The sequence below is a fragment of the Takifugu rubripes genome, chromosome 16 (genome assembly GCF_901000725.2).
Source record: "Takifugu rubripes chromosome 16, fTakRub1.2, whole genome shotgun sequence".
NCBI lineage: Eukaryota > Metazoa > Chordata > Actinopteri > Tetraodontiformes > Tetraodontidae > Takifugu > Takifugu rubripes.
This window is the reverse complement of record NC_042300.1, coordinates 3,386,977-3,403,712: the sequence shown is the minus strand read 5'-3', so window position 1 is coordinate 3,403,712 and position 16,736 is coordinate 3,386,977. Positions and strand designations below refer to the sequence as shown.

At 52.3% G+C, this 16,736-nt stretch overlaps 2 protein-coding genes across 7 annotated transcripts in view; one reads left to right on the top strand and one right to left on the bottom strand.

Moving 5' to 3' along the window:
- The first annotated feature begins 986 nt into the window (after positions 1 to 986).
- On the top strand, positions 987 to 6,000 carry LOC105417521 (interphotoreceptor matrix proteoglycan 1-like). Its single transcript, XM_011611797.2, has 5 exons — positions 987 to 1,555; positions 2,793 to 3,012; positions 3,673 to 3,881; positions 4,743 to 4,825; positions 4,906 to 6,000. The coding sequence occupies exons 1-3, from the start codon at positions 1,094 to 1,096 to the stop codon at positions 3,861 to 3,863; spliced, it is 873 nt and encodes a 290-aa protein (XP_011610099.2). The 5' UTR covers positions 987 to 1,093; the 3' UTR covers positions 3,864 to 3,881; positions 4,743 to 4,825; positions 4,906 to 6,000.
- The window catches only part of myo6a (myosin VIa), a 26,386-nt gene continuing 15,371 nt past the window's right edge, over positions 5,722 to 16,736 (bottom strand). Inside the window, exons 18-36 of one of the 6 annotated variants that reach the window (XM_011611798.2) lie at positions 16,563 to 16,733; positions 16,057 to 16,095; positions 15,532 to 15,625; positions 15,273 to 15,403; positions 15,117 to 15,194; positions 14,890 to 15,019; positions 14,647 to 14,737; positions 13,873 to 14,023; positions 13,397 to 13,605; positions 13,122 to 13,200; positions 12,855 to 13,015; positions 12,607 to 12,645; positions 11,259 to 11,294; positions 10,650 to 10,688; positions 10,007 to 10,110; positions 9,318 to 9,449; positions 8,615 to 8,641; positions 7,526 to 7,741; positions 5,722 to 7,451 (exon numbers count right to left, since the gene is read on the bottom strand). In XM_011611798.2, coding sequence (XP_011610100.2) covers positions 7,252 to 7,451; positions 7,526 to 7,741; positions 8,615 to 8,641; positions 9,318 to 9,449; positions 10,007 to 10,110; positions 10,650 to 10,688; positions 11,259 to 11,294; positions 12,607 to 12,645; positions 12,855 to 13,015; positions 13,122 to 13,200; positions 13,397 to 13,605; positions 13,873 to 14,023; positions 14,647 to 14,737; positions 14,890 to 15,019; positions 15,117 to 15,194; positions 15,273 to 15,403; positions 15,532 to 15,625; positions 16,057 to 16,095; positions 16,563 to 16,733 — 2,127 coding nt within the window. In that variant the 3' untranslated portion in view covers positions 5,722 to 7,251. The remainder of the gene's footprint in view (positions 7,452 to 7,525; positions 7,742 to 8,614; positions 8,642 to 9,317; positions 9,450 to 10,006; positions 10,111 to 10,649; positions 10,689 to 11,258; positions 11,295 to 12,606; positions 12,646 to 12,854; positions 13,016 to 13,121; positions 13,201 to 13,396; positions 13,606 to 13,872; positions 14,024 to 14,646; positions 14,738 to 14,889; positions 15,020 to 15,116; positions 15,195 to 15,272; positions 15,404 to 15,531; positions 15,626 to 16,056; positions 16,096 to 16,562; positions 16,734 to 16,736) is intronic. The other 5 variants (XM_029849552.1, XM_029849553.1, XM_029849554.1 and 2 more) reach the window with 5 other exon arrangements.

Below are 16,736 nucleotides of genomic sequence, written 5' to 3'. Positions count from 1 at the left end.
GAGGTTTCAAAACTAGGAGAAATGTTTACAGAACCAGGAGTGGATGTGTCACAAACAGAAGACACAGTTTCAGGACCAGAAGATCCTTCAGACTCAGACGAAGCCAAAGTTTTGGAACTGGGGGTTGAGGTAACTGATGCTTTAGAACCAAAGAAAGTTCTAGAAGATCAAGAATTTGCAACTTTGGAAGTAGATATGGGTGGTTCAGGTCCATCAAAAGATGAAATCTTGGATCACACAATAGAATTAGAAGTACAGGCAGAAGTTGGTAAGGGTGGAGAGAAAGTTAGAGATGAATCAGAAGAAACAACAGCCGAGGTTTCTGAACCTGAAGATGAGCAAGAAGCTACATCTCCAAAAGAAGGTCTGCTGGACACGCCGGAAGCAACCAAAGAGAAAGAGCAGAAATCAGAGGAAGAATTAATGGCCACTGTTCCAGTGGCAGAGGATCTTGGAGGGATTCAGGAAACCCAGCAGACATCAGAATCTGGAGCGGCAGCAGCAGCAGCAGACACAACCTTAGATCTGGACATTTCAGAGTCCACATCTGAAGATGAAGTGGGTAAAGAACAAAATCCAGAATTGGCGATTGAGGGATTAGAATCAGAACCTGAGAACACTCAGCCTCCGGCTGAGTCAATCAAAATTCGCAGGCCTGTGGACGGCAGGGATCGGCCCCACTTCAGAGAACAAACCGATGACCATGCTGAAGAAGACGAGCTGCTTCATCCACATTTCTCCAGACCACATCCAGAAGAACATGTACCCATCATACCAACACACCTCCAACAACCTGAAGATCCTGCAGGCCAGAATCTTCAGGAATATCCCACCACAGAACGGGAAGTCATCAGCATAGAGTCACAGGTGGAGAAGGACATAAAAACAGGTGAGAAACAGGTGTGATGAGCAGAGTATGAAAAATTAAACATGAGTTGGAATGTTAGAACATCTAAATGTTGTGTTTTCTTCAAAGGCGTGAGCGCTCAGGACTCATCAGAGGACTTCAACCTTCTAGAAGTCCTACCTGAAGAGACACAACAACCTGATGCTAACGAAGGCAGCATCACTGTGACAGTGCCACCAGATTCAGATGCCTTCCCTGTTCCTCCTGCAGGGTCTGGTCCTTGTGTCTGAGGTATCTACACCACATGGCATCGACTCTGGACTCTTTGAGTCTTTAGGGGAGCCAACAGAGGAACCAACAGCAGTTCCTGCTGATGAAGACCAGGAGGAATCTGAGAACAGAGATGAAAGTTACTCAAGTATCAGCATAGCAGACCTGCTGGTGGATCCGACTGACACGGCAGCCATATGGGAAAACCAGTTGCTGGAGCAGGGGAGTGGCTTCACCTCTGTGGAGGAGGAGCCTCTTGCCGTGACCGCCCCACCTCCACTAACATACCTGACTACTCCCACCATGACCAAAGCCAGCCACGGCAGAGAGCTGGTGGTGTTCTTCAGCCTCCGAGTCACCAACCTGCAGTTCTCTGAGGACCTTTTCAACAGGACATCTTCCGAGTACAGATCCCTGGAGAACACCTTCTTAGACCTGGTGAGTGTCAACACCTGAAGGGATCAGGGGATTATTATTGATTCTGTCGCTGATGTGAGGAGCCCTGGTTGAAGGAGCCGTGGAAATGTTGAGTGTGAGAGATTGTGAACGTTACATAATTTGTGTTGATGGCGGTCAAGCACGTCTCCATGACAACTGGTGTTCTGGTCTACCTTTCCTGCTGATGTCATCAGCAGGATGATGATGTATGGTGATGTCATCATCTTCACATGAGGTTCCAGTAATTCAACAGGAAAACTGGTTGGACTGGAATGTTCACAATCCTGCGTTCATCCTAATTTCTCTACTTCATCTCTCTGTTCTTCATCAATATTGTGGAACAGAGCAGATCCTCATGAGTAGTTTAAGATCTGCGTGGTTCCACATGGAACCTTTCGAATGAGAAATCATGAACAGAACCTGGAGCTGTTCAGCTGCGTCATATTTGCTCTTCTGTCCATGTGCAGCAGGTCGCCATGGAAACGAATCCTCAAGCGCTTGAGAACATGTCGATTACACCTCATGTTTTCCTCCAGAGATGTTCTCAATCAATCAATCAATCTTTATTTATATAGCGTCTTATACAATCAAAATTGTTTCAAGGCGCTTTCCAGAATCCCAGAGCCTGACCCCAGACAAGCAACAGTGGCAAGGAAAAACTCCCCTTTAACAGGAAGAAACCTTGAGCAGGACCAGGCTCATGTAGGGGGACCCTCCTGCTGATGGCCGGCTGGGTAAAGAGAGAGGAGAGGTGGGAGGACAGGTAGAGGATAGGATAGGTAGGAGAGGAGAGGGGTAGAGGAGAGGAGAGGTAGAGTGAAGGGGAGGTAGAGGAGAGGAGAAGGAGGAGGAGGGGAAAGAGGAGAGGAAAGAAGAGGAGAGGGAGAGGAAAAGGAGAAGGAGAGGAGAGGAGAGGAGAGGAGAGGAGAGGAGAGGAGAGGGAGAGGAGAGGCACAGAGCACAGAAACACAAACAAAAAATATGCACAATCACTTCAACGGGGCCGGCTGAATGTGTCCCAGAAATGACCAAACCCTGGAGCTGAGGAATTCCTCTCCTCCTGTTCAACCCTTCTGAACACGGTTGATTTAAATAACCATCAATGAATCGGACGTTATCACATTTGTCCACGCGGGGATTTTTGTCAAACAATTTTAGCTGAAAGATTTATTAAAAAGGCAGAGAAGCGTGGTGAGCTGAGGTTCCTGACTGAACGTTCCCTCCCTGCTGGTTGCAGCTGCTGCCATACCTGCAGGCCAACCTGACGGGATTCAAGAACCTGGAGATCCTGAACTTCAGGCAGGGCAGTGTGGTCGTCAACAGCAAGGTCAAATTTGCCAAGATGGTGCCGTACAACGTCACGGAGGCCGTCCGCTGCGTCCTGGAGGAGTTCTGCTCCACCGCCTCCAAGAACCTGCACATCCAGATCGACACGCGCTCCTTAGATATCGAACCAGGTGGGAATAAACCCGCGTGTGTTTGTGTTTGTGTGTGTGTGTGTGTGTGTGGGAAGGGGGGGGGGGGACACAAAGACTACATCCCATAATAAGCCCCGCTGTTGGATCAGAGACGTGTGCGTGTCATCTGCTGAGAGCTTTGTTCTGGAACGTTCTCACAGTCGGAGCAGAGGTTAGTGGTTACATCAGGATGTTCAGAGCGTGGTAGGAGAGCAGGAGCGCCGATGAAGACGAGGAGAGCTGCCACGAGCCGAAGAGCTGCTGTTGAAACCACTTCCTGTTTAAAGAGGACGCGCAGGACGCTGAGATCATCGCCCCGGCGCACCGCTGGAACCATAAAAAGCTGCACGCGCGTCGCCATTAGAGGAGCTTGAACCACTTTAACGCCAAGGTGACGGAACGATGTCACACGCGTCCGCGCGGGGTTGCCGGTGCGCCGCCGGACGCCGGCCTCGCCGTCCAAACGTGCTAATTTCCCTGGAGGCGTCCGGCGTTTAGTCTGGGAAGGCGTCCGCGCCAGGAGCTAAATCGTACATTTCAATGCAGCCCAGCAGCTGAGGATCTCATTAAAATCAAACACTCCTCAGCAGCTCCTGGAGGCAGCACAGGCGCGCGCGCACACTCCCGGAATACTAATGTCCGCTCCTCCCCCCCCCACAGCTGATCAGGCCGACGCCTGCAAGTTCCTGGCGTGCGACCGGTTTTCCCGTTGTGTGGTGAACGGGTGGACCAAGGAGGCCCGGTGTCTGTGCAGGCCCGGGTACGTGTCCGTGGACGGCCTGACCTGTCAGAGTCTGTGTGACCTGCGGCCCGACTACTGCCGGGGGGGGCGACTGTTACATCGTTCCTGAACACGGAGCCCGCTGCAGGTACGCCCAACACTCACCCCAATCACCAAAACTACAACATCACAGCTCCTTTCACTGGTCAGTACGGCAGCTCTCAGAACCCACCTCCTGGACACGGCCAGGCCAGAAGCGGTTCCTCTGTTCTTCACGTGCTCTTTGGGTTTGAGCAGTTTAGTTCAGTCATGTTCTGGTGTTGGTGCCGAACTCAAAATTACACCCGAGGGACTGAAAAACCGAATGGTTCTGGAGAACCAGAGGGGCTGGAGAGACGTTCGGGTGTTTACTGTCCGTGTGGAAACACTGGGCCTCGGATTCCAGTGTGTGTGTGTGTGTGTGTGTGTGTGTGTGTGTGCGTGCGTGTGTGATAATCCTGCATCCAGGCCTGCCGGCGACAGAACAGAAGATGCTGCTGAACAGAACCCAGCAGGTTAATGCCGCGCAGGTAATCTGACTTGGCTGATTGACAGCTCACAAACAGGAAGCGTGGTCGTGGTCGTGGTCGTGGTGCTGCTGCGAGATAAACGTTTGCTAATCAGCAGATTCCCTCAGTGAACCTCTGAGGCGCTGCTGCAGCCTGTTCCCCATCTGCTCCCAGTGCTCCCGCTCAGGGTTTCTCCGTCTTATTTGTCTCGGTTTGTTGTGGTTGGGCTGTTGCCATGGCTACCGCTTTAAAACTAATCGTCGAGTGGCGGCAACAGACTGTGTGTTTGTGATGAGATCATCAGATATTGGGTGATCGTGCACGTTCCTCATCAGCTCCTGCTGAGAGGAACCATGAAGGTGACGCACTGAACGTGTTTGAGGCACACGTGTAGCTCAAAGATCCGAAGGGCTGAAGGTCCTCCTGAACATCTCACACCTCCCTCCCATCTCTCCTCACAGGTCCAGGGACGGCGTCCCTCTCCCAGGTCTCGTCAGTTAGGACAACTTCTGGGACTGGACAACACTGGAGGATCCTGGGAAAGGTAAGAGGGGCACGGCACCAGCGCGTGAATCAGAACATCTGCTGGCCCCCGTCATCCTCTGATGGTCTCCTCCTCCACAGGCTCCATCATCTGGACTCAGCAGCAGGAACTAAATTGAGGAGTGAAGCTGAGCCCAAAAGGAGACTGATGGACCTTCCCTCAGACGATCTCCTTCAGGGGGAAACGGACATTTTAGGCTTCTTTTAATCTCTGGATGTTCCACCCAGAACTGCTTTGTATCCCTCCGCTGTAGCAAATAGTGCTCTATTGGAAAAATGTGGATCTGCTCCCAGGAGAATCAGGAAATCAGGAAAGTTGGCTAAAAATCTGAAGCTGGAGTCGAACCTTCCAGAACAGAAATCTTGACTCTCCTGAAATCCAAAAGTTCAGGCTTGAACCTACGGCGTCGGCGAACAGAACTCGTGGTTCCATCACGAGAACACGAGCTCCGCAAAGATCTGTGTGATGGTAGCGGGAACGTTGCGTCTCCTCAGGTTAGATTAGCTCGAACTACAGGATTACCACGAGAGGAAGTACAGGACCGACCTGCAGAGCTCAGGTCGTGCACGCGCCGTGCACGCGTCCGGGTTACTGTCACTTCCTGTCTGTAATTCTTTGGAAACACTCTCCTGCTAAACCTTTGTCACCACCATCTTTTATTTTGACTGTAACTTCCTGTGAATATTCCAAAGTCTGCCCACAGAAGCAGGTCCAGTTTGATCCAGAGCTCCTCTGAGGAACCAGGTCTGGATCAAACTTCAAGGCCTTCAGGCATCATCTTTGTAATGTGAACTTTCCTTTCAAATGTTCAGATAAACTAGATAAAAAGATGCTGCTGAAGTCCAGACCTTCATTTCAGCTCGTCTGCAGCCTGGAAGCAAGAGTGGACGCCAGAGAACCGTGGAATCATTTTATTGGTCTGTTAGATCGGTGTTAGAAAATCATCAGGAAGGCAGTGAATGATTGTAACAGAGACAGATGGATCACAGCAGAGGTTGGACCAATGGTCGGGGGGGGGAGGGGCATCAACACGCCAAGATCACAGCCGCTGCCGACCGCCTGCGTCTCTCACACATCGTCTGAAGAATCGGACAGAATCGTCCAGCTTCAGTTTGTGGTCCCAGATTCAATAGCATGATTTGTTAGGCGACGGTTCTACAAAACTCAGGTTTGATCCGACTGGAAAAACGTCCGCTCGGCATAAAAAAGGAACGGTAGCGTAGCAATTACTCCCGATGGACTGGGGGCTGTAAAGGTGTTAGCTTAGCATTTGAGTCCCCACTAAACTGGAAATAGAACTTTCGCTTGTTGGTGGGTTTTTTCTGAAGATCCCACATCAGATTTAGGACGCACACATTCCGACACGCCTAACCTTCATGTGAGTGAGTGTGAAATGAGGTTTATGTGCCAGTTTCTGTTTCTAATGCGTGTTAATGTAATGTGTCAATGTAAAAAAACACACTTGGCAGCAGGTGAACGGAGACATCAGGGCAGCAGATTGTCTTTTCCTCTGCACGTGTATTATTGCTCCTCCTGACACACCCAAGCCGCTGGAGTACAAAACATTCTTTCAAAAATAAATTTCCAGTCGGAATTCCCCCGTCGGCTGTGCTCGTCCTGCAGAAGCGGGACAGTAAAGTTCAGGGTCCAGTTCACAGTTAAGAGCCAGAGACTCGGCAAAATCTGAGCCAGTGCCGGACTGAAGTACACGAAAGCGTGGTCCCAGGAGTCGCTGCTTCGGCAAACACGCGCGCGAAGATCAGAGGTGGTTTTTCTCTTGCATAAATCTGTTTGAACGTATTAAATTAAAGAAACACAATGTGCTGAGAGCAAAGTTTGGTCGAATTTCATGGCAGGAAAATGGAATTATTACACGGAGCAAATTAAGTTAAATTCCATGGGAAAGACGGGTGGAAAAGGCAACGCAGACGGTTTCAGCCTTAACGAGCGGGAAGCAAGCGGGAAGATGCTGTAAACAGGAGTCAAGTCAGGGTTTCCCCCAGCGAGCGAGCTGCTGCCACGGGGACGCCGTCGGCGGCGTCCAGACGCGGGAACGAAGGAGGAGAACGGTTGTTGGGGAGGCTGCAGCTTCAAACCCAAGGATGGTGCTCAAACCCTGTGAGGAGAATTAAGGCCTCGACGTTTAGATCATTAGTCAACAAGATTCCGGAGAAGAAGAAGAAGAAGAAGAAGAAGCAGATTTCGTCATTTTGGAGGATTACTCTGCATAGGGTTTACTGAGTCCTTCCTCTTGCTCGCCGCCGCGGAGGAACCGACAGCCGGCGAAAAACAAAAAGAGGCCAGAAGAAAGACAAAAGGACAGTTGGGAAAACTCGCCGACCGCCAGTCAGGAGTGGAGTCGGCACGCCGGCGCCATCTGTGTCGGCTCGCTGCTGCGTTGGTCCCTTTGCCGGCCTCTGGCGCCGTCATTTGAACATGCTCTGCAACATGGCGGTGGCGTAGGTCGGCCGCGCCTGCCGGCTCTCGATGGCGCCGCGGAGGTACTGGACCCCGCCGCAGCGCTCCCAGATTTCCTCGAACTGGCGGGGGAGGATCTCGGCCCCCCTCTTCCTGGACAGTCCCGTCTGCTCCAGGCTCAGCTCGCACATCTCCATGTCGTCCTTCCCTGTGAGAGCGGAGAGGCTGCGGATTACTGCAGGACAGACAAACGGAGGATCTGGCCAAGATGGCGGCGCTGACCTGCCACCAGCAGCACCGGGTGTTTGTCGGGGTGCAGCTCCATCTGCCGGGCGATCCAGGGCCCGTCGAAGTGGGCGTACCACCAGCCCTTCTTCTTGTTCTGGAGGTTATACTGCTCGCCCGGGCGGATAAACGGAATGCGGAAGTATCGCTGTTGCCGGTTCATGGCCACCTCGTACTGCCGGGCCGGGACGGGCGGAGCCGGGTTCTGCTGAGCTGTGTGACGGAAAACAAAGAGCATGAGGCCGCTCGTTACGGGCCAATCAGGCGTCAGCAGCCACGTTTCCATGCAGCCTGGGGAAGGTTTGAGCAGCCTGTGCGTGAACACGTCACGTCATCCCAACTTTGAGGATAAATGAGCAGCACTGGGACGCTGCTTTTGCCTTTCACAGATTTAAATGGAATAAATACAGTAGACGCGGCTCATTTGGTCGCGTTAAAGCTCGTTCATACGCAGGTGGAAAACAGGGAGGAAGCTCCTTTACAACATGCATGAAAACCTGCTGCGACACAAAAACATCTAAGATCTACTGACGTAATTAACCTTTAATTGTTTATCTACGTAAATAATCTACTCATTTTAGATGCGATTCAATGGTGGCGACATCGTCGTAACATGAGGCTCCGTAGCGCCTAAAAGCCCAAATCTGGGAGCACAGCAATGGACCCATCACCACATGCCAGGACCTGAATGTCTCACCACGTCTCCCCTTAAACCGCCAGAAGACGCTACACCAGCCAACAGCCGTCATAAAGGGAAGAAAAAACAAAGCACCATTTTTCCCATCAACCTTTGCTGCTGCACTTCGAACCCGTCCTGAGATGCTTCGGGGCGCCGGCGTCACCACCAACATCAGAAACAGAACAACCACCAGCAGCCAAGCACCAAGGTGCTTCAAACCAACAGGCAGGTTGCCGTGGAGACCAAGCTTCCACTGCAGGGAAGGGGGGGACTAAGCAGCTACAACAGTGACCCCCGGAGCAGACGGCTACATGTCAGGGGGGCGGGGTTTCAGGGGCTGGGGTTAGTGGAGGCACAGCAGGGGGCGGAGCTGCGGTTAGTGCTGTTTACACACAGGAAGCACTTACATGCTGTTTGGACGGAGGGCGCACGATCTGAAAGTAAACATGCCAGGTTACACTGCAGGAAGTGATGCAACAGCAGCAGAGATCACAGGATGACATCACAGAGAGCTGTCCCGGTGTTACTGAGACAGTGACATCGTTTATAGACAGAGTCTGTACAGACGGGATCGGGTCATCAAACCGAGAAAAGGTCACAAATCCAGGGTGGATCGTGTCTTAGCCCCTCCCTCTTCGTCTTAGCTGGCGACTCCTGGCCGCACCTGAAATTTTCCCAATTTGAAATAATTTTCTGCCTTTACTTATTCGACAGCTGCCTGAGTTTGTAAAAAAAAAAAAAAAACAACCAAAAAACAACATGGTTTAATTGGTGTCCAGCAGACCCTGAACTCCTCACGACGCCTTCACTGGGGGTGGGAATTCTCACCACTGAAGGTCAAACGTGTGGTTGATCCAGATGATGTGATGAGTTCAGGGCTGTGGGAAAACAAAACTGCGACTCTCATCCGAGAGCTGATCAGAGTTGAGCTGCGCTCGTGGCGCAGAACGAGAGGTCTCTGTTGTCATGACAACTGGGACACTTGGTTTTCGCACGAACGGACTGACAATGACCCGACAAGTTGCGGGTGACCCTGAATGCACCGCAGAGCTCCGCCACAGAAACGCTGGCGCGCGTGACGGAGCGGGATCAGAAGGTTCTCCACACTACCGTAGTCGGTGACGGATTTGGGCGCCCGCTGCTCCGCCTCCGTGTTCCTCTTCTTGTTCCTTGACTTCCAGGCGTGGTACACCTTGAGGCGGCGGTGGAACTCCTCCCTGCAGGCGGCCAACAGCTCGATGTCTGCGGACACACAGCAGCCACAGCATTAGGACCAGCCCGACGTTCCGAACCTAGCCGGATCTTTTCTCCGGATGGAAACAATTGAGAGGTTTTCAATTATGATTATGGTGGCGGTGAACTGGGGCGCCAGAGAGCCGCGGGGAGGGGCGGGGCTGGAGGCGTGGCGTCCGTGTGGCGGGCAGCCGCTGCAGCACGATGAGACGTGACGGCATCAGTATTCAGCCTCCATCTGACGGAGCTGCACGCCAGCAGCAGAGCAGCCGCGGAGCGGCGGGATGGGCCCGGCGGGCCGGCGCCGCCCCCTGCCTGCCGCATCAGCGGGAGCCTCCAGGAGACAGACGTGTCCTTCACAGAACATCAACAATCCGAAGATGTGGAAAAGCGGAACAGGAGGAACCAAAGGACGCCTGGAATTGTGATTTCGTTCTGGGGACGTTTGAGAAAGCGCAGCTGCGGCACGGAAACGGCGTTTTGGAAAAATCGAAATCAAAGGCCGTTCTCCCACGCTGACCCGTCGGGACGGCGCGGCGCCAGTCCCGCCGGACTCAAACACTCACCGCAGGACGTGTTGATGGCGTCCCGCAGCTCGGCGTACTTCCACTTGCTCAGCTCGTACTTCCTGGCGCCGGCGGCCGCTTTGGAGGCTTGAACCTGCGGACCTCTGAGACAGGAAGGACACCAAAGCACAGAGAACGTGAGCCACAAAGACAGGCACAAAGAATTATGGGATTCCCACAGGGCTTTGATCTCTTATGCTACGTCAGACTGATCTGATGCACAGGAGGAAGTAGAACCAAGCAGAAAGTAGATGGGCGGGGCTTACTAGACAACAACAAACCAGATGTATACAGTACTGAGCCAATCAAAAAGCCACATCAAAGCTGAAAGCAGTAAGTTCAAAGTAAGCCCCGCCCACCAGAGCTCCATCCCATAAACAGCGACCTTCGCTGCAGGAGTGGAAGGTAAAAGTGAGGAAGAAGAGGGGAGTCAGGTTAGCTGTTAGACAGCGAGGACGGCAGAGCTACAGGCCGGTGATGTCATCATGACATCGCGCTTCGGTTGCCAGGACGACGGCGTGGAGCGCCGAGCCGAACGTTTCATCTCAATCAGCAGGGAATTTGACATTTGGATGATTTGTTCTTCATCTTAAATCAAAACACTGAGGTGACTGATGGTCACCGCGAGCACGACTTTACCCACCGAGCCAGCAGTTCGGTCATTTCCTTCGCCATTTCCTCCCTGAAAACAGGACGCCGGGTTTTCACACATTAGTCTCACTTGTTTGGGCATAATAACATAATTAAAGACGATTTCTTCATAAAGTTTTACAACTTTTAGTTTGTGTCGACGTGAACGCAGCTTTCTTGTTTTTGCAGCCAGAATCTGTGGTGTCATGTGACTCCATGACATCACTTCCTACCACAGATGGAGGCTAAATTAGCATCACAGGAAGTGAACTCCGTTTGTATGTGTTAGTGACGAATCATAACGGCATCCCTAAAGGTTCTTGGACCTGTCCTTTTACATTTAATACTTTACTTTTACATTTAATGAAGTAAAGTAACGTAGGTAAAATGTGAGGACAGGAAGTGAGGACATGTTTAGAGCGCTGGAAGAGGCTACGACGTTCCGTTTCCAGCGCCGTTAGCGTGTTAGCTCCAGCCGCGTCGGAGAGACGAGCGGAGGAGGCACGACCCCCCCCCCCCGCCCCCCCGCCGCGAGCTCATGGGGTCGCTGCCGTGCGCTGGAGTGCATGTGATTCACCGTCTAAATATAAGTGTGACATGTGCGCTGTTTCAGAACACCTACATGCTCAGGTTCTGGAATTTTGCTGCTCCCGCGGTGCTGCGGAGAAAGAATACAGGATTACAAAGGCTGGAGAACCAACCAACCAGGAGGAGGGGGAGCAGAGCTGACCCCCCCACCCGCCGCCGGCCCCTCCGTTCACCCTTCTGACCTCAGATCAGAGCAAAGAATCCATCAAACTGCCGAGCGGCAGCAGATTAAAGGCGTTTGCTCAGGCTTCCGAACCCAACGGACGACATCAGACGATGGCAAACTGACTTCCTGTCAGACTCATCGGTCAGATTGTTCAAAAACAAGCCTTTTATATCAAGGTCCTTTTACAGTTGCTAGGCAACAGCACAAGAAAACATATTATTCAGGTAAAGCACTGAAGCTACTTTCACATGAAATGACCCTGGAATTTCCTGTGGAGTAACCTGAGGAACTACCAAGAAAAATACCCTCAAACTAACACAGGGACAACCTAACGTGAACCACAGGAACTACCCTGGGACTATACCAGGAACTACCCTGGGACTATACCAGGAACTACCCTGGGACTAAACCAGGAACTACCCTGGGACTAAACCAGGAACCACCCTGGGACTAAACCAGGAACCACCCTGGGACTATACCATGAACTACCCTGGGACTAAACCAGGAACCACCATGGGACTATACCATGAACTACCCTGGGACTAAACCAGGAACTACCCTGGGACTAAACCAGGAACTACCCTGGGACTAAACCAGTACCTACCCTGGGACTAAACCAGGAACTACCCTGGGACTAAACCAGGAACTATGCTGGGATTAAGGCAGTTACAACCTAACATGAACCACAGGAACTACCCTGGGACTATACCAGGAACTACCCTGGGACTAAACCAGTACCTACCCTGGGACTAAACCAGGAACTACCCTGGGACTAAACCAGGAACCACCCTGAGATTAAGGCAGTTATAACATAATGTGAACCACAGGAACTACCCTGGGACTAAACCAGGAACTACCCTGGGACTGAACCTTTTGCGGTTTCACTATATCCCTCAGTGACCTGAACTGAATCCACATAACTACCTGATATAATTCGGGCAAGTTGAAAGTCTTAACAAGAGGATCCACGAGTTTTGTTGCTGTCAAACGTTTGATAAATATGAACGTCCATCGGTAAATCAGGTCAAAACTGGTGTCACTCAGGATGAAAATACGTTCCAGGTCACTGATAATTAGTTTGTTAGCGCCTGTTAGTGTTTACAGAAGGAAGGTGCTGGCAAATTGATTGAGCATGCAGGGCAGCTTTGGTGTCATAGGTCAAAGGTCAAGAGGGGATCGTGGGAAGGAATGACATGATTAAATCTTCGAGTCTTACGCTGCTCTCTCAGGGGACGATGGTACCGACGAGCCGTTGCTGAGAGGAAGAAAAACAAAGAAGAAGAAAAATTGGTTAAAGACGCGAGGACGTGGGCTTCCTCCGCGTCCCCAGAGGGCGGAGTCAGCGTCTGGCGAGAAACTGACAGGAAGTGTGAAACACGGTTTACTGCTCTTTGACTTGATTATCTAGCATTAAAGCCAAAGGTCAAAGGTTAAGAGCGACGGGCAACCAGCAGCCGTTTGTACCTGCGCAGGCCAAAATCGGTGGTGGTCTCCTCGGGGATGAGCTCGGCCTCGCTCTGGGCGATACGCAGCGCCAGCTCCCGGTCCCGCCTCTCCTGCTCCAGCACCGCCTGCCGGGCCGCCTCCTCCTCCCGCTCCATCTGCAGCTGCAGCTCCATCTCCTCCTGCCCCGACACGCCCGCTAACGTTAGCCCCGACCCTCAAACATCTGGCTCAGGTCTCACCAGAACACACGCGGCTCCCGGCGAAGGGGGCGTGTCCGTCCCTCACCTGAATCTTCCTCTCTTCCTCCTCTCTCTTCTTCCTCGCCTCCTCTTCCTGCTTCCTCTTTATCTCCATCTCTGCTTTCCTGAAAGAAGAGCAAACCTGGTCAGGGAGAAACCCCGAGGAGGACCAGGCCGAGGTGGACGGCCCTGCTGCTGGACCGACACGCTGAACTCCGTTGCTATGGTAACGGCGGCGGCGATTCCGAGATGGGAGTTCCGATCTGGTTTAGGAAATCCCTGCTGAGGTTTAGCAAAGTTAAACCGAGCTCTGCCACTCACAGCCGACGCTCCTCCTCCTCCTGCCTGCGCCGCTGCTCCTCCTCCTCCCTCCTCCTCCTCTCCCGCTCCATCTCCTCCTGGATGCGCCGCAGACGCTCGCGCTCCTCCTCCTCCTTCTTTTTGTTCTGCATGGCGGTCAGCAGCTGCTCCGAGCGCACCACCAGCGCCTGGAACTCGTGGTCGATGTCGATGCGTCCCATGTGGGTGCCCTGGACACAGGAGCAACCGTTAGCGACGCTAGCGTAACATCAGCTTTATGCACAGTTTGTCGGAACAGAACAAAAAGAGGAGGCTCAGGACGGAACCTGGACTAGGAGCGAGACATCACGCTGCAGATTAAAGAAGCTGTCGTCCAGATTAATGATCATGAGTCTGGATGATTCACCAACTATATGAAACATGGTAAAATCTTTGTCTTTGGTGGATCCGTCACAGCTCCCCGACAGGAGGTCTCACTCCTCGCCTGAAACACGCACCTTTATTTTGACCACCAGCGAGTCGACGGCGGCGTCCAGAGCCTGGACCTGCTGACTCATCTCTTGTTTGCCCTCCTTCAGGCCGGCCACCACCTCGTTGAAACGGTCCATCCTCTTCTTCAGCTTCCTCACCTTCACCATCCCGTCGATACTGAAGAAACAAGAGCGCCAGAACGCGGACCGGCGTTTAGAAAAACAACCCTCGTGCGTAACAGAGAGGGGTCAGAGTTCATCCCATGAGGCTAATCTGAGAATAATCCCACGTGTTTACGCTTATTTCACTTGTTACTCTAGTCCAGAGAGACTGAGAACGGACCCGAGGAACATACAAGGTCAGGGTGGCGAGATCAACCGAAGCTCCTGAAGGCATCATTGTTGATTTACTCAGATGGGAGAGGAGATACACACCCGACCTTGATATGGAAAATTAATTTGATCTGCTCAAAACACTTTTTAACCTTTAAATTCACCAAACTCTGCAGGAGGAACTGCACCCCCTGCAGGCCAACGGCGGAACAAGCCTGATTTTAAAGATAATCAAATGATCAAATGAGAATTAAAACGATGGTTTAACGATCCTTTCTCTGAATGATGAAGCTTCAGAGATTTTAACCCCACATGCAGAGAAGCGGCTAAACATTTTCAACCACGGCAGCGACGAAACTGGACGTCCAGTTTAAAAGTCATCTGATTAAGCTTCACATCTGTAATCTGTTTAATCTCTCACATTATTACATGTGTTGTGATTATTTGTGCTTCTGTGACCACACCCACCGAGGTTTGTGCTTCTTCCTGCAGAGCCACATCCTCACCGTCTTCTGGATCATGATGCAGGCGCCGGCCCGGTACAGGATCTTGTTCTTCACTGCAGGAGGAGAAGCAGGAGAAGGAGGAGAAGGAGGAGAAGGAGGAGGTGAGTGAGGCTGGTGGAGGTGCCGTCCCCTCTCATGTGGTGAGACAGGCGTGTTCACGTTTCCCTCCTTCACTTTTATCCACTCTGCTGATGCGGTTCCTTACGTTTGATGACAGACAGCGAGCACCACTGGACCTTCTTCCATCGGCTGTGGATCAGCCACTTGTTCACCTTCTTCACCAGCTCCGCCAGGTGGTCCGGGTCCGATTTCATAATCTGGTCAAACTCTGCAAACTGAACCGGCCAGACGGATACAGGCAGATTATCTATCAAAGATCACCCCGATCGACATTTAATGTGTGTTTTCCGGCAGGTTAAAGTCAAGTCTCACCTTTCCGGGTCTGAAAAACACTCTGGTGAGTCCAAACTTGTAGTCGTTCTCGTTCAGGCCCAAAGCTTTGAACAGAGCCTGGAACACAAACGAGCAGGAGACGAGTGAAGAAGATGGAGACGGAGGCCAGGAGCTCGTCCATCAGGCAGGGCTGACCTTGCAGAAGAGGCGGGGGTCCAGGCGGGTCAGCTTGGGGGGCATGTACTTCTGATACATGTTGTAGAGCTCGTGGAACGGCGCCCTGGACGGGAAGCCGCCCTGCATCAGGTCCAGCACCGACACCATACCTGCAGGGGAAGAGGCGGAGCTTCACCCACCAGATTGGCTTTAAAATCCCAGGAGCAAAGAACCAACACTGGAGTTCACTGTCTGATGATGAGGGCAGACAGGAAGTGATGTCACCGCTCTGACTGACCAGAACACTGAAGTTGGGACAGAATCTGAGCTCCTTCAAACTGGTGGCTGACCATCTTCAGGTTGGGCTTGATGCAGCGGATGAAGCTGGAGCCCTGAAGGAGTGAAGGAGGAGAGGAGAGGAGAGGAGAGAGAGAGAGAGAGAGAGAGAGAGAGAGGGAGAGGGAGAGGGAGAGGAGAGGAGAGGAGAGGAGAGGAGAGGAGAGGAGAGGAGAGGAGAGGAGAGGAGAGGAGAGGAGAGGAGAGGCAGAGGCAGAGGGAGAGGGGAGGAGGGGAAAGGAGGGGAGAGGAGAGGAGAGGAGAGGAGAGGAGAGGAGAGAGAGAGAGAGGAGAGGAGAGGAGAGGAGAGGGAGAGGGAGAGGGAGAGGGAGAGGAGAGGAGAGGAGAGGAGAGGAGAGGAGAGGAGAGGAGAGGAGAGGAGAGGAGAGGAGAGGAGAGGGAGAGGGAGAGGAGGGAGCATGAGCACAGTGTTGATGTTTCCACAACATCCCAGTAAATGAGTGAAGAACCAGAGAAGAAGTCCCACCGTGCTGCGCAGCTTCTCCAGGAGGATGTTGAGCTGCATCTGCAGGAGAAAAGGAGGAGATGAACGTCCAGACAAAGGTTAGAAGCTGACAGACGAGCAGCAGCGCGTTGAATCTGTCTAATCGGACGTTTCCTTCTCCAGGCTCAGGTCCTGCAGGACTGATCTTTCCTCTGGTGTCCGGTTCATCCTCATCTTTACAGGATGGACGTAAAAAGATGGTGAGGGGGTTTCAGCGTCAACTAAGAGAAGATGACTGAGGAGGAATCAAGGTTGGTCCGGCAGAAGCTCAGACTGGTTCTGATTCTGACCTGTGGGACTGAGGAGCAGCAGGAAGTGAAGGAGCCGGTCAGGTGACCCAGTACAGTCCAGATCAGACTTTGAGGATTTGATTCAAAGGCAGAATAGCATGTGGACAGTATCGCCATGGCAACGGACACACGCCTGTACACCAGTGCTGCCGTTCCTTCGTTTCCACGGGATCAAAGCTCTTCTTCGTGGGTTTTTACCTTAAACTTGTTGCCGACGCTGATGAAGCTGAGTTTTCCCGCCTTCTGCTTCACGTCTTTGTTGTTGTTGGAGTTCTGGAAGAGACCTCGGATGAAGGCGTCCTTGGACTCGCTGAGCAGAGACTCCAGCGACATGTGCAGGGCGTCGTTGTTCTTCTCCACAAATTTGGTCTG

Coding starts and splice junctions, on each gene's coding strand:
- LOC105417521 (XM_011611797.2), top strand. CDS start 1,094: ATGCCTTCCCTGTTCCTCCTGCAGGGTCTGGTCCTTGTGTCTGAGGTA. Junction 1,556..2,792: donor AGAACACCTTCTTAGACCTG/GTGAGTGTCAAC, acceptor TGCTGGTTGCAG/CTGCTGCCATACCTGCAGGC. Junction 3,013..3,672: donor CTCCTTAGATATCGAACCAG/GTGGGAATAAAC, acceptor CCCCCCCCACAG/CTGATCAGGCCGACGCCTGC.